This window comes from Netta rufina, assembly GCF_964035555.1.
Source record: "Netta rufina genome assembly, chromosome: 8".
NCBI classification, from domain to species: Eukaryota; Metazoa; Chordata; class Aves; order Anseriformes; family Anatidae; genus Netta; species Netta rufina.
The window spans coordinates 337,721-354,354 of NC_140131.1; the positions used below are offsets into that span (position 1 = coordinate 337,721).

The window sequence follows — 16,634 nt, forward strand, 5'->3', positions numbered from 1 at the left end:
AACTCTTTACCTCCAAAATCAGCAACAACTGCATGTCCATCCTCATATAGAAGAATATTATGACTGGGAAAAAAAAAAAAAAAAGAAAAATATTTATTATAGATAATTGTTTAATAGTGTCTTACAGATGCTGAAAAGTTTACAGTTTTTGATTTATAGCTAAAATCTTGATGACTTTAAGTCACTTAAGACACTTAACTTAAGTCATTTAGCACATTTCTGCTAAATGAATTGAGGACAGCAGGAAATCCCAGGAAAATATGATGTTTATATGTTAGACATATATTAGGTATCTCAGTATAAATCTTCTTCTTTGCCCCAGTTTCTGGAGTTAGAGAGGAGGAAATAAATGCAGGAAAACTTGTGTTTGGTCAGCACTTGTATGACTTATCTGTCAGGGCACCTGAGATCAGAGAAATTATTTATCTAAGCTAATTAGTTGTGCTGGCACATAGAGAAGTGTTTTAGTTTTAGTGAAATCTTTGAAACCATAGCAACTGCAAGCCTCAGTGAATGTAAAGGATTGGATAACGAGAACTTTAACTGACTGTTGGCAGAGATCTATTTGGAAGCTTAGAGTTAAGCCTGAGTGGATTTATCTTAAAACTACTAGAACTGACGAGTTGAATTAGGAGATTTGTGTGGTGGTTTAAATCCATTTATTGAGGGTAATGTGAAGAAAATTCAGCTTTATTTACATATTATTTGTTCAAAGACAGAGATGGAAATGGATATCTGTAAGGAAACATAACCCTACATAAGTATCCATCCTGTCAATTAGAAGATTTCAAAAAATAAACTTACAAGTATGAAAAAAAAAAAAAACAGATACAAGAAGATTTCTACACAAGGCTATAAATATTTCTTAATCTTTTTATACAAGTGTCATCTTATGAGCAGTCAGGCAGGAGAACTGAAAACAGAATTAAAGCAAAATAGTGTAATTCTAACACTGATGCTGTGAGATGTTCCAATTAAATTAGAACCAAAAGAACATTTATTATACTTTTTCTCCTTGATAGATTTAAATGAGAGAGGAGACCAAAAAAAACCAAAACAAAACAAAAAAGAGCATTATCCTTGGGAAAGAATTCTCATTTTGAGACACTTTATCCAAGGACTTGCACTGAATAGAAAAAACAAACAAAAAACAAACAAACAAACAAACAAACAAAACTAGATGATACCAATAGGAAATGTAGAAACTTCTGACTTCTGAAGATGCAGAGTAGATTCAATTGTAAAAGGACATTTTTGTTTTCTGAGTGATATTGTCCTTGTTTGCTAACTCATAGGGAATCTACTAGTCCACAGTTTAATGCTCCTAAAGGTATTCATCTTTAGTTCAGTTAAGGAAGACAGTATCAATGGATCACAAAGGACAGGTGGATCAGAAAGATGCAAAGAACCCAGAATCTAAGATCTGTGTTTTTATCATTTCGTCTATTTAGCAGTAACAATTTAGTAGCAGTTTCAGCATATTACTTACTTGTCTCATCTCTTACGTTAGGGTTTAAAAATGAGGTCAGCATTGCAGCTGCTGATTTGAGTGATTTCTTTTTCCCAATTAAAGTAACTAAGTGAAGAATGTTCAGTAAACTAGTGGGATGGGAAGGAATGCCACTTGTAAACAGCCACATCACTATTTTATTTTATTTTATTTTATTTTATTTTATTTTATTTTATTTTATTTTATTTTATTTTATTTTATTTTATTTTATTTTATTTTATTTCATTTCATTTCATTTCATTTATTTTATTTTATTTTATTTTATTTTATTTTATTTTATTTTATTTTTTGTACGGTATTTGTAAGTTTTAGGACAGTTTTAGTGTTGAGGAACTCTCAAGATGAAAAAAAAAAAGCATCTTAGAAGTGAGCTATGATTTATCTAGAACAAGTCTTTAAGGAGTGCATCAAAAACAGACTTCAGCAGCTCACAGCGCTCGGATTCTCAAAAGCACAAGCCTCACTCATACAAGACGTTAAACTCAGAAGTGTGGAAAGGACAGCTTTTGAGAGTTTGCTGTAGGTCTCTGTAAAGAAGAATGCAGTTCTAGACAGAAGTTACCAGCCTTGAAAACTGAACATCTGCACTGGAGGGATGCTCTGCCTGGACTCATTGGCCTTCCTTATAGGTAGGGGTACATTTTCTCAGTAGACTGCCAAGACAACATACAAATGCTGTTTTTAGCTCAGGATTGGTATTTTCATGTGGAAGGAGCATGAGCTGGTGCTTGATGTGGCTGTACCAGCTCGTCTGCAACTGGGTCAGGGATTTTTAACGTGGGGTTGCACTGAGGAAGAAATTCTGGCTCTGTAGGAACTTACAGTGGAAAAAAAACATCCCTATTTATGTGGCATTTCCACTGCAACTTTAATTCAATTAATATATTGGGGACTTGGAAGCAATCTGAGTTCTATAGTTGCTAAAAGGGTACTACAAAGAATCCAAATAGCTGTAACCTCTTGTTTCTACTGTACATCCCAGTTTGAGTTGACAAATAGCTATCGATTAAAGCACACATTGATTTATAACAAATTAAACAAAACTTTTAATGTGTTTATAACAAATGAAACATAACTTTTAATGCGTGTTGCTCTTGTTTGAGCAAAGAATTCTAGGGAATCTGGCTAGGCCTGCAACAATCTCCACTCACCTCTGGAGCAGAGCCCAGAAGGGGCATCATATATCATTACTTTCCGTGCTGCTTTCCTTGTCACTTATTAGTGAAACAACAAAATTTGCTAAGCATTAATTTTCTGAAAAATTAATCTATTAGTACATGTATTTTGTGGAAAAAGAACTCTAAAATGACTGGCCAAAATGAGAGTTCTGCTTTTTCTATTTTTTACTTTTTAGCTGAGGAAGTATTTTTACTGATAATCCTTGCAGTGTCCACTCTTTGCTCCAACAAGCAGTATTGTTTCTGCCACTGCTCTGCCTGGTTTCTTCTCTATGGTCTTGCCTCAGTTGAGAAACCAGTCCTCTAATGAGGAAGTGAGGATCTTGTATTTGCGTACAGTTGCATCTTGTTCCAGCTGCATGTCTATTAGCTTGTGGAGCATTTTGACTTTTGAAGGTTAGCAGCAGGGCAGTTCAATTCTTGGCAGTGTTTCTGCTTATTTTTGAGCTCAAACCTAACAAGAGAATTGCAGTCGATTCACTACTTTCCCAAGTGAGCCTAAAGGGGCTTGTTTGCCAGAGTCTGATTCTCTGGCAAAACAGCTTGATGTAGCACTTAATAACTTGTCCATAATGTTATTTGGAAGCTTCAGATAACTTCTTTCAGTTGTAGAAGTGTTAAGAAACATTACCTCATTGGTAATCCTATTTCAGTTGCTTGTAACTGGGTAGAAAATTTAAATCTGTGCTGAGCTGTGATTTGCCATGACAAAGAATAGAAATTGAAAAAATCTACCACTTGTATTTTATATTCCTGTCCTGCTTGTTGGTCATGATGGTGGCATATCAATGTTAATGTATAATTTCAGAACAAAAGAATTGTAGATAATTTTAATTAATCAAATGTAACTAACATATTAATTATTTACTCAGAGATGGGGTTTTTCTCTACAACAAACTCCTCAAGAGAAATGACAGAAGCCAATTTACAATGTGACATTTATAACACAACTGGATGAGGATTCAGGAAAAAGAAAATGAAACAATCCTGAAATGGCTACTAATATTTGCATTTACAGATTAAAGTCTTTAGGGACTACTCCAACCTTCTACATAACAAAGGACATTCAACCCCTCTGAATTCTTGACTCAGTTTAAGAAATGTGGCTGATCCAGATGATATGTTTTGAAACAAGAAGATGTGTTCCTCATTGGTGAGACAACTACACTGAAGGGGTCAAAAGGCTTTTTGACTGAACTGGCACAACCATCTAAATGGTTATAGTGTAGCCTACATTACTGAAATGTACACCTTTCTGAAAGGCTTTTAGCTTGCCCTGTTACATGTGCCCAGCATATGCATTAAGTTCGTAACTCAGTAATATCTGCAACAGATGTGTTATCGCAATGATCTGGGAAACAAACTTCCTCTAATTGACTCTGGTCAGAAAGTACTGAAGGCTCATGCAGAATGCATACAGTATTTCATGCAATCTTACTTACACAGAGAGGATACCGGATTAAAAAATACTCCAAAAGTTTTGTCACCTTCTCAAAACCTAACTCATACAACTTCCTAGGAAGAACACAACAACAACACAGCAATAACAAGAAGTTTGTTATATAACAAGTTATATAACTTGCTAATAACAAGTTATAATAATTTGTTAATAACAAGTTTGTTACCTTTCCTGATTGTGCGTATATATAGGCATACTCGCGTTTAGTATGTAAAGCAATATTCTATATATTTAGAAGGTTTGATGTTCGTGTGTGCATGTTGGTGGAGCGTAGACTCCCCTCACAGCCAGCGCTGTTTACTCGCCTTTTATAGCTTTTAAATATTTCTTTTATAAATATTACTAAATTCAGATTGAGATGAGACTTCATTTATAACAGAGACATTTCAAGGAAGTTGATAGTATAGAGACCAGGTTGATGTCACCAGGAAAATTAAACCTAAAGGTCTTTCAAATAAACTAATTTCCAACAGCAGGCTAGAAAATAAAGCCAGGTATTTGGGGAATTTTTCAACTTTTGTTTTTGTCCTGAATTAAGAAAATTAAGATGGAAATAAGATATTTCGTAATGTGCTGTGCAAGTAAAAAGACTGTTTCCTGCACACCTGTAAATACCTAAATAATACATAATGGTTAAAGTGTTCCAGTCTGCCTTTACCCTCTATGCTGGCACATGTTATAAATTACAATAAACCCTAGAAGCTTACATTCTTCAACTAGCAAACACCACGTATCAGAATGAACATTCCCAGGGGGAATTGCAATAAAATTCATGCATTACAGAAAACAAAAGGTCCCCCTCCTTCCTCCCCCCCCCCCCCCCCCAACTTCTTTGGTAGAAACTAGTTCAGACGGAGTTTCCACAGTCCTGATCTAGGTTTATATGCAGGCTGGTCACTAGAGGGAGGTGCAATGCACAATTTGTAAGCATGTGACATTACCTCTGAATTTTCTTATACTGTGGATCTCTGTGATATGGAGCAATTATACCCTTTGGTAACACCTATTTTAGCTTAAATGCACATGTTCATTCTTGAGAGATAATTTAAATGACATTTATTTTGCCAGTACTAAGAAGTGCTGTGTAGAGAAAATGAACAAAATATGGGCAACGTTGGAATAGGTAGTATTATCTTTTTGCTGACTGCTATCTTACATAGTATTACAATTTAAGATAGTTTCATTTGTTGCTTGTTTTTGTCAATATATTGTGGAACTAAACCACTAAAGAATGATGGCCTTTATCAGGTATATATATATATATTTTATCTTGCTTTATTTCTTGTATCTAATCCTTAATAGCCCCAAAAGGGAAAACAAAAGACAGAAAAAAGAGAGATTGTTTTCCCTTCTGTCAGTCTTTTAATCCCAAGAGAATGGCAATGAGTATTAAATCAAATCAGACTCTTTGACGCTCTTGGTTACATCTCCCAAAGACAGGCATAGTCCTTGGTCTTTTAGAAGAGACTATTGGTTTTAAGAGCAGTGTGACACTGTAGATATAGCTTAGTGAATCTTCAAACATAAATCTTGAAAATCTAGCTTTCACCTAATATTGGCCCCCATTTCATGGCTTTTGTCTGAACTGTGGAATTTGCATCTCTTTGTCACATCTCTTCACCGCATCTCTCCATGCAACAAATTAACAAACTAGACAGGGGTTTGTTAGGAGAATTCATTCAGTCCCCAAGCACTGAATAAACACCTATATACATGTTTGTACAATTATGGGCTTCTGTGAATCCATAAATGCCTTTCAGATGCATTTATTTTGTTCTTCTTCATAATATATTGAATATACAAAATGATGTGTCATTTTACTGCATTGCTTACTTACCTTTGACAACATATGGATGTCAAAACAGAAGTGTTCCCTCCCTGTGTACAAATACATTTTAGCTACTCATGCTCAGAACTGGCTGTAGAAAGACTCCTATTTTCATAGATGTATAGCACATTTGAACACTTTTCCAGGAGGTAGCTAACTAACAACAGAGCTAGTTTCTCTCTCTTGCTTTTGCAGGCTGGAAATGCCAGGCCAGTGATCGCAAGCAGGTCTCTCTCAGAACTGAGAGGATGCCTTCAGAATAACAGAATCTCATCAAAATTTATGCACTACTGTTTCAGACATGCTGTGTTAAGAAAACTTTTGTTATGGAATAATAAAAGATATCTGCATGCTTAGAATTTCAGTATTTTCATACTGCCATCCACCTGGACTACAGGACTTTCACTTGGGAAAACTCCTGGTGTGACTCAAATCCACAACATTCGATGAGTTGTTTATGATTTGGAAAGCTGAACACAAACATATAACATGTATTTAATACAATGAAATTGCAGTCACTAGGAAGTTAGGAACATAAGCATACTTACAGCACCATGGAACTTCAAATTGGAATTAGGGTTTAGGATTAGGATTTAGGATTAGTGGCTGAAAACCTAAGGTGAGCTAGGAGGAAAATACAAAGCTTTTCTAAAGAGACAAAGAACACGAAATAGCCTTTTTGGAAGTCACCTACTTAATATTAAGAGAATAAAAGTTTTATGATAATCCAAGAGAATGTGAAGAGGCCAGTTGATAGATGTTGATAGATGTAAGGCAATTCCAACTTTTTAAGTGCAGATAAACTAAGAAAAGATTAATATATTATTTGTTTCTTGAAGTCTTTAATACATAATGGCATTCCAAGTGAAATACATGCATTAGTCAACCAAACTTACAGCCTACATTATAGATATCAGACTATGAAGTGGTTGGTTGTGACAGCAGAGGACTGGGTTTGTTGACTCACAGGATATCTCTCAGTCCTAAACTGAGTGATGACTAAATGATTCTTTTTGGTCTTATTATTTACAGAGCAGGATGAAAAAAAGACTATGTATGGTGTTTGAAAATACCTCCCAACCGAGAAAAATGATGTTCTTTCACTCCTGTATGTGTAGAAACATGCTATTTTGAATCTTTTCTCTTTTTTTTTTTTTTTTTTCTTTTTTTTTTCTTTTTTTCCCTAGGCATCAGTATTATTTCAGATTCATGTCTTGTTCCACATGACACTCTCAACTGAAGGTTTTTTTAGAAAAGAAGCTGAACTGTAGGATAGTTGATGACAGTTTGGAAAGCCATAGTTTGAAGTCAATACATTGTGAAAAATAAGGGATAATAGTTTTCAACTAGGATAGCATCTAGTTATAGTAAAAGGTAATCTGATTCACTTCACTGTATTTACAGCTTTTGAGCTCCTTTACTCTTAACCTCACAGTGGATCATTGCAACATCTGTGTGAAGTTATAAATGGTTGTATCCTGCAATGGGCATTGATTTCAGAGGATATTACTGTATACAAACTTCTGATGTGAGCTGTAGTACATATTGATTTCATCTGTGTCCAAATTACTTTTCTTGTAATATTGACTTTTTTTTTCTTTTTTTTTTTCCTTTTTTTTTTTTTCTTTTTCTCCCCAAAAGCAAATATGTGTGTGCAGAAAAGTCTTCACATTAGAAAGTCTGGCTTTCAAAACAGTTGAAAGCATTTCTGTGCTGCCCTTCTATACCACTAAAAATGTTCCTGAATCACATGTTGCCATACTGTATGTAGCAGAGAATGCTGGCTAACTAAATCATAAGAGCCAATAACTATCATTTGACTCACGTACAGGAGTTCACCACGTACACGAATCTTTCATGTACACCTGTGAACTAAGGTTTCCAATACCTCTCAAAAGTACACTGCTTTTTTCAAAAGTGAATGTGTAGAAATACAGATTTAAAATCTTTACTATGATTCCCTGCTCTCTCTTCCATTTTTAGAAATATAAACCCCATAAGACTGGTGCAGAATAGATATAAATGCAATTTCAAAATGCTGAAATAAGGTTTGAATTGAGAAAGGATTTCTTAGTTGCTTTCAGGGCTCAAGACAGACGATGTTACCAAATTACGAATGATCTGGCAGGGGTCATGCAAGAGGGCCCATGAAGGGGGGCCCTCTGGTGCAGCGCCTGTCTGAGTGAACACAGACAGGCATTTTTCCTGTGGGACACTGGGTAGCTCTGGGTCTGTGTGTGCATTGGTACAATGCTGCTTTCAATGCATTCTGCCCTGTCAGCAAACTGCTTAGCACAGATACAGCACTGCAGGCATTCTTCACTTCCAGCAAGCTCAAAGCAGAGACAAAGTCATGCCTGTCTACACCTGCAGGCAGGCATGTCTAAAACACTTCCAAAGCAGGTCTTTGCTTTCCCAAAACCCATAACTGGATTTTATTTTCCTCCACTGAGTACACTGTCTCTTGACCTTCCCTCTCCCCCTTTCCCTCCTGCCCATTCTCCCACCTGATCACAAGGATCATACACCAGCCACAGCAAAGGCTGCTTCTCAGCAGGACTGGAGAGAATGGGATAGCTTCTTTGTATTCTTTTCTATTTTTCTGGTGCTTCACGAAGTTTTATTCAAGGTAAACACATAGCTGTCACCAAAGCTGGACTTTAACAGGTAGTTGCATACCTCCTTTCTTTGTATGGAGATGCAGCAAAAGGAAGGTGGCTGGCCAGAAGAAGCCTGTAGTTTATTGCAAATGTGCAGGTGCTTCACCAGGTATTTTAAAAGGAAATGTTCCAACAAAGACCTCCTAACGTGAAAAATGCCAGACACAGGACTCTCAGTCATGCTGTCCTGAAACTGGCATGCTCTCTCTTTTGATGCAATACATGGCAGCAACAACTCTCCTGGGCATGTGGCCAGGTGCAGCTTGTGAGAAGGGTGAACTAGGGAAACTGGCATGCAGACCAACAGAGTACTGAAGAAGCCCGGTGTCGCAAAATCAGGTCACTGAGCGGGGACCTGGAGTCAAAGGTACCAACAAGACATGCTTTACTCAGCTGTGCCCTCCCCTGCTCTGTCCCTAACACTCCTTGCAATGTCCCTAACACTTCCTTCACCAGGCAGCGAGACCCAGAGCTCTCCAAGCACTGGGGAAAAGACACCTGCATGGTCTGATCAGGGTGATAGGCTGGAGGGTTTCCTGGCACTGAGTGTGCATGGACAAAGGCAGGCCGCCTGCATGGACTGGAGACAGCCTGAGAACTGATTTCCTCAGATGGTGGAGGCTGGGGTATACCATTGTTGGTGGGACCTGTGCCTTTCTGAATGTGTGTTTTCAAAAAAACAACATAATGACAGAGACAGGTGGACTCTATCAGTCAGTACAAAAAGAAGTGACCATATGCTCACTGATGAGTATGGTTACAGTATAGGATACATGGGAAAGCTAGCACTTATTTCTGGGTTCTCTAAAAGGGCTCAATGGAATCAATTTATTGTGAATTCCATTTCACAGAACAGCAACAATGAATCAAAATTCATTATTATGCTAGAAGGATGTCTGGAGATGTAAGCTTTTCTTTCAAAAATTAAAAACAGCTTTATGGAACCCAGTTCCTGGGAGAGACTTTGTAGTATGCACGTAAAATAGCAAATGGAAGACAAACTTGTGAAGAACAGGTACTAAAAATTAATAATACCGAAGCTTTGAATATTTTTCTTTGTTTGTTTCTGTGCTTGATGAAGATAAAGCACTGCCAGCAGCCAAATGAAAAAAAAAAAAAAAGGAACTTAATGCATGTTCCACACAAAACATTACATTTATCCCAGTTTGGTTAACTCATGTATGTCAACGTTTTGTAGAGTCAGGAACACTGAAGTAACTATTTTATATGCAGCATGAATTAGGATTATTTAACAGGTGGTTGTAACATTTTAATCTGCAGAGAAGGATCCACATGCTTAAGAGGAGGTAAAATGCCATTAAATGGGGGAGTTTGGGAGAGTGAGAGCCACACGACAGAGTCAGTGCTGCATGCAGAGTTTTGCACACAGCCTGCCCTGAGCTGGATGAATCCAGCACCAGGAAAAGGTCCCTTGTGTCCTGTGCAGTGGAACTGCACCAGTCTTTAATCCTAATAGACATATGGCTTAGGGCTCATCTATACTTTTCCAAGCAGCTCAGAAATAATCTGAAATTTGTTCAGTATCACTTATTCTAGGAGAAAAGGAAAATTCTGAGGTTTTACACACACATTCACTTGTTTTTTGAACCGCTTTGATATTATCATCGCAGAATGCAAATACATATCACAGCAGGGACAAGATGTGCCATAAATATTAGCAACCAGAAAAAGCTGAAGAGAGGCGGAAAAACACCTCCTCACTTCTATACTTAAATGGGTTTAAAAAAATAAAAATAAAATAAAATAAAATAAAAATAAAATAAAATAAAATAAAATAAAATAAATTTAAATAAAGGGTGATTCTGTGCCTTGTACAGAAACTTGATGAGAGAGGAAGCTGTTAAAATAAACTGGGAAGGTGAACCATTGCCACTGGTTCAAATCCTTTAGGGATTTTGAAAGAATCAAGCTCAAGGACAAAACAAAATACTTGCCAAATAAATATTTGCTAATTAAATATTTGCTAATGAAAGGCATGCACCATATCTAAGATCCAGTACAAGAATATGTATCATGACAATGAAGGCAAGATTTCTTTTGCCTTTTGTGAAATGCTTCTTAGCAGGAAGTGTATATAGAGTCTACTGAAAATTGATTTACTGATCAGAGAAGCTATTCCAATTGATTTAATTTTCAGCAAAGAACACACAAGAGGAAGAAGAAAAACACCAATTACGTGCTACCAAATAAAAGAGAAAGACTTAGAAACTAGCATCACAGATTTTCAGAAAAAAACTGAGAACATGGGGAAAGATTCAAAAAATGCTTTAGCAAGGTGAAAAAAAAAATTACTGTACAATTTTCTCATAAAAGCATATGAATGTGGATGCAACAATGCTTACATGATATTCATCAAAATGTTGACTGAACCAAGTAAATCATGAGAGTGAAAAGTATATGAAAAAAGAAATGAAAAAGCTGGCATGCATGATGAAGGGAAAATGAAAGTAATGTTGATGGTCTCAACGAAAAAGTGTAATTTGACCATATTAGAGCTGTAGATATGAGCAAGAACAGTTAGATGAGGAATACAAATTTTACCAAATCATAGTTTTTAGGACAGATACAACTTAAGCTCTCCCAGGACTTCCACAAATCACTATCTTTAAGATTTCTAGTTTCACTTGAACCCAAACCTCAGGATAATAAATTTAATTATAAAAATGTAATGGTTATGGTGTAACCATGACTCTCATAGTTTATATTAAATCTGATTTTAACTTCCATATATATTTTCTATCAAAAATATTTAAGCAATTTTAGTAGGACATGTGGAATTGTTTTGAGACCCCCACTAGACAGCAAATGAAAACATTAATCTAATGTAAGGCTAACTAGAGAGACTCTCAAATGTTGTACCCTTGCTTGAATGTAGGCACATGAATCATACAAAAGTATGAACTTTTCTGTGGCCTCAGTTTAAATTTGGCATCTGTCAGTACCACAAATATTATCACAATTTCTTAATGTGAAGAAAACGTATTGAGCCCTAACTCCAATTTCAATCTTTTCAAGGACTGTATAGGCTTTGAATAAACCCAGCCTGACAATAAGCTCAGTCAGGACCTGGTTTGACAGTTTTTGTGGGGAAGCCAAGAAATCAATAAACAGACCCTCTCACCCTGTCTTTACATGGCATACATAAGTGCTTCTGACAAAACAATGCTGAAATCCCATCTTGGTGCTGAGTGTATGAACATATCTGAAAGCAGGCGGTAGTCTCCAGCAGGGGCTTGTCAGGCCATTACCTCCAGTGAACACCGTACTTACCAATTTTTCTAAGGTAAAAAACATATAACCCACAGAAATAAGGTTTAGAAAATTCAGCTCACAAACACTATTGTTACCTCAATGGCACTTGGAAATTTGAAAACTACAGATGATGCAAAAGGAACTCTTAAGTCTCTGTTTTGAGAAATGCAGGAAGATAAATGTGATCTGAGCTGACAGAAGGTTAATAATGAGTTCAGGAGAATCACAATTAATTGTCTTCTGTTAAGGCCTCACACAGTTTGAAACGGTGAGACCAAGCATCATTCTCTTCATGAAGCAGAGGAAAGAAAAAAAGATGAAAGAATCAAAGTGCGTAATCACCCTGGCTTTAACAAAAGCAAGTAGTTCTGCGAGCCTGGCAGATACAATTTCTCTTTCTAAGGGCAAGAGACAGAGAAAGAATATTCAGTGCATGTTCCTTTCCCAAAGAACAGGGCCATGAAAAGATCCTTCTACCTTTAATACACTGTAGGTTTAATGAAAGGCAACTGCTATTTTAAGGTTTTAAGGGGATTTTATAACAAAGAGGAGTTGCAGACACCATCCCCATTACCACCAGGCTTCCATCCTCTCTTTCATCTTTCTCACTAAGCCAGCTCTCAGAAACTTTTACAGATAGTTACAGCCATCAAATCAAGGTTAGTTGCTCAAAGGCTTGGTCCAACCATGTCCAGCTGTTATGGCTTAAATTAAATTGATACTAAAATAGTCTTTTATTATTATTATTACTAAAGTGCTATAATCATTGTGACTACAATCCCTCACTGCTCTAAAACTCGATTTAAGTAGTAATAAGTTGATAGATGCCACTATTTCTGATAACGGTCAGAACTTCTTTTCCAGAACTGGAAAGCAAAATAAAACTCCCAATTATTCTTAAAATGGCAGAAGGATAACCCCTGTTCCAGGGTAGAGACATGAAAGATTCGTTTTCTTCTCTGTTCCATCAAGCCATGTTGCAGATTCATTTAATGCATTATGTGCATTGCATTAGATTTCAGAACTCACATAGAGGGTTACAAGCTATATGAAAATGAAAGGTAAAAAAAAAAACAACATGGCTTCTGAGAAGCCACTGGCAAAACTTAACACGAAAGGGTCAGAATTTCATTCTTGGTCTTTCTGTTCAGTTATCATAAAGATTTTCATCTAGTAATTGTGTCTGTGGGCTGACTGGGACTCATGCTGAAAACATGACTTCTGCTCTTACACTAAAAAGTTTCAAAAGTTAAGCTACTCTCAGCGCTGTACATCAGCTACACTGATGTCCTTATAGCAATTTATCTTTTGACCCTTACAAATGTGATCTGGAATAAGTTCTGTTAGGCAATGATACACTTTTGGGCTCTCTAGTGAGACACTTTTCTGTGTGTGGAAAACTATTTAAAAATTCTTTTGTGCAGAAGCAGTTTTCTAACAGACAGTAGTGACAAGGCATAATGCTGAACCATAAGGTTTGGATCTTTTGCAGTCCTGAGAGAGTTACTTAGACTGTAGCATTCAGATGTGGGGATTTTGGCTCGTGCCATGATAGAGCCAAGAAGCCCAGCTCCAAAAGAAAGCATCTCACTCTGAGCTCCAAAGTTTGATGGTCTGAAAGTAAACTATGAAAGTATGTGGTTATATGAAGGAGACACAGTAAGAAAGTGGAAGATGTGTAAAGTCAGAGACAGTGGCATGACAAGAAGGAATCTTGAGTGTTAGGAGGAGGACATTGATGCTATGCAGTGGAGAATCTAGGTATATGGTATTTTATAGATACATAAAGGAAAAATAAAAATAAGGTAGTAAGAAGCCATTCTTCTAGCTGGTCATTTTTGCAGGTTGATATCCAGGTTGCTTTGTGCACAGCAACTTCTAGAAAATCCACCTTTTACTTTAAAAATTGGACACTCATTAAGGCCTAAGCCAGCTTTTCTCTTTAACTTTTTCAAAAGTCTCTAGGACTGTTGGAGCCACCTTGATGTTATAAACAGCTATATTTTTTTGAGAAAAAAAAGTTTAACTTAGATAACATCTGTCCAGTGCCAAGCTCTTCCTCACTCAACAGAAAGTTTATAATACCAGAAGTTTCTCTTTCCCCTTAGTCCAGACTTTGTTGTACAAGACAAAGTCCAGACTTTGTCTGCAAAACCTAGAAGTAAAAACTAAAAGAATAGCAAGAATAGAAAAAGTTATTTAAACTGTCAAAATAAAGCATTTCAAAGGCCTCTAAAATGTAGGTCTAGGCTTTGTTAGGCTACAAGGATTTTGATAATTGACATAGCTTTGAAAGTATTCAGTCAATAAAAGCAACATACAAAATAAATTTTGACAAATTTTATGTAGCTCTGTTACAGTAAAATTGCAGAATATGGTTTACACTATTTATAATATTATGCTATTATATTAGGTCTCCATACAATCAGTATATACAGATAAATAAATCAGGTCATCAGCATTCTCCTAAACATCACATGAGCATCATATGCATACAGAAACACCATATCTGCACTTCTAAATCAAGTAACTGGGTGTGTAATTGGCAATGGTTACAGGAGGTTAATTTCTGTTTAACTTCCTCAGTATGCAGGGCTGTTTTTTTCTTTCATAACCACAAATAGAGATATTTCATTTAATAAAGGGACCTCAAGAGCATTTTTAAAAGTACTGTTTTAAACCAAAATTTCTTGGGGACTGAGAAAATTCAGCTAGGCACAATATGTCATTACATATATGCCTGGCTCTCAAATTGCTCACAATGGGCCCCTGCAAGAGACAGAATGGCTAGTTTAAGTGAATTCTGGTACAGACACAACACAAAGAAATTCCACTCAGTAGAAATGTTTCTTGTTTCTAAGAAATATTGAACATCATTGGGCCAAATGTAAGAAGATACGTTTTTGTTTGTTTTTAACAGTTGCATCCTTCAGTGACAATTACAGTTCAGCAAATGTGTCTCATGAAGTTTGCATAAAAGCAGTGAGTATTTTTCAGATCGGTTTCACTTCCAGAGGGAAATCTGGATAACTGACTCAGGCAGACTCCCTTGTCAGTCTAGACTGACTCTAATGTAGACTACCTAATGTAACAGTGTGAGTATAAGCATCAGGCAGTTAATCTAAACTAGCTGGCTACTCCCTCCTAGAACAAGCCTAGGCTCATCCCATTTCAAGACAGGCTGCTAAAATGAATGGGAGGGATTGCCTTCTGCAAGTCAAGAATAATTTCTGTTATTGACCTTAGGGGGACTAGCGACGATTTAAAATTAGGTCCCTAATTATTAGAGGGGCAATTGGTGAAATGAATCATATAGTTCCTTGGATTCCAAATATACACTGGGAGGATATACCACATTGCATAAATTGTAAAAAGGCAATCCTGCATGATTAATAGATACAAATAGGATGTAAATAGTTTGCAATTTCAGATAAGAAATCTGTCAATTAAATTATTATTAGCATGAAATTGTCTACTATGTATCAAGTTATTCAAGTAAAATGTATTAAAGCCTTCTGTAAATGTGAAAGTATCATGTCCCATTTACCCAGTCCAACTGATGCAAGCAGACCCTCCTCCAAGCTCCACCAGTTTTAATGAGATACCACACAGATACAAGAGTCTGCAAGCACAGGTGAGACTGTAGACCATTGCTGTTGATTTTAAGCTTTATATTCCCTGAATTTTAGAATAAAGAAAGGCCTTACCTGTTCAAATCACGATGTATGATTGGTTGTGTGAGATTGTGGAGGTACTCCATACCTTTAGCTACATCTACAGCAATGATTAATTTAGACTGCAGATCGAGAGTTCTATATATTGAAAAAAAAACACACAAGTATTACTCAAAGTTAATAAACAGACAAAAATAATATGTAAATCATTCTTATCTGTAAATCCTGGAACCTTTAATGTTTTTTTAAATACAAAATAATATTATGTAATCTGTGTAATATAAACGTATAGAATATAACAAAATGTCTGCATTTTTTTTTGATTAGTTATTAATTTTCTTTGTGCACCCAATAATCGTAATCAAAGCCAATTTTTTCCTATTGTGTTCCTTTTACTATTGCTTTATAGTGAAATGATTAGCATTCACATTGGTACAAATTTACTTGTCTTTCAAATTCTGTACCACAAGCCCTAGCAAAGACCAAGTGTAATACCTCTTCTGTTCATGAAGCAGGGAGAAGAGTGATCCTCCAGAAATATACTGAGTGACTATTGCAAACTGACTTGGGTCATCTAAACAAGCTCCAACAAACTGGATGACACATGGATGATTCAGTCGACAGAGAATGGAAACTTCACGGCAAAACATGTCCACATCAGATTTGGAGCAGTAGGTATTGGCTCGGTAGCTTAGAATTTACATGAGACAAAATTAAGACAAAACCATAACAAAATCATTACAAAAATACTTCAAACTACCTCATCAACCAAGTGGAATGGAAAAGGCTGGCAAGCTTACCGTTTAATTGCTACAATTTTATTTCTGCATCGTCCCTTATATACTTTTCCAAAAGACCCTAAAATAATTTAAATAAATAAATATGATGATAAGATATTTCTTATGAACATCAAACACTTAAAATGGAGGCATTATTATTTCTGGTACCTGAGCCAATAATCTCATGGAACTCTATTTCAGAGAGCTGAAGATGGAAGTGTGACGGCAAACCGGCACGGAGGAGAAGAACATCTGCCTTTTCTGCAAAAGAAA

At 36.2% G+C, this 16,634-nt stretch overlaps 1 protein-coding gene across 1 annotated transcript in view; it reads right to left on the reverse strand.

Annotated features, from left to right (window-relative positions):
* Positions 1-16,634, reverse strand: part of LOC311211762 (serine/threonine-protein kinase TNNI3K) — a gene marked incomplete at both ends in the record, with an annotated part of 60,050 nt that overhangs the window by 22,778 nt on the left and 20,638 nt on the right. The window contains 5 exons of the mRNA XM_084290687.1: positions 11-63; positions 15,616-15,720; positions 16,078-16,272; positions 16,383-16,440; positions 16,530-16,622. Of these exons, the coding sequence (XP_084146813.1) occupies positions 11-63; positions 15,616-15,720; positions 16,078-16,272; positions 16,383-16,440; positions 16,530-16,622 (504 nt within the window). The remainder of the gene's footprint in view (positions 1-10; positions 64-15,615; positions 15,721-16,077; positions 16,273-16,382; positions 16,441-16,529; positions 16,623-16,634) is intronic.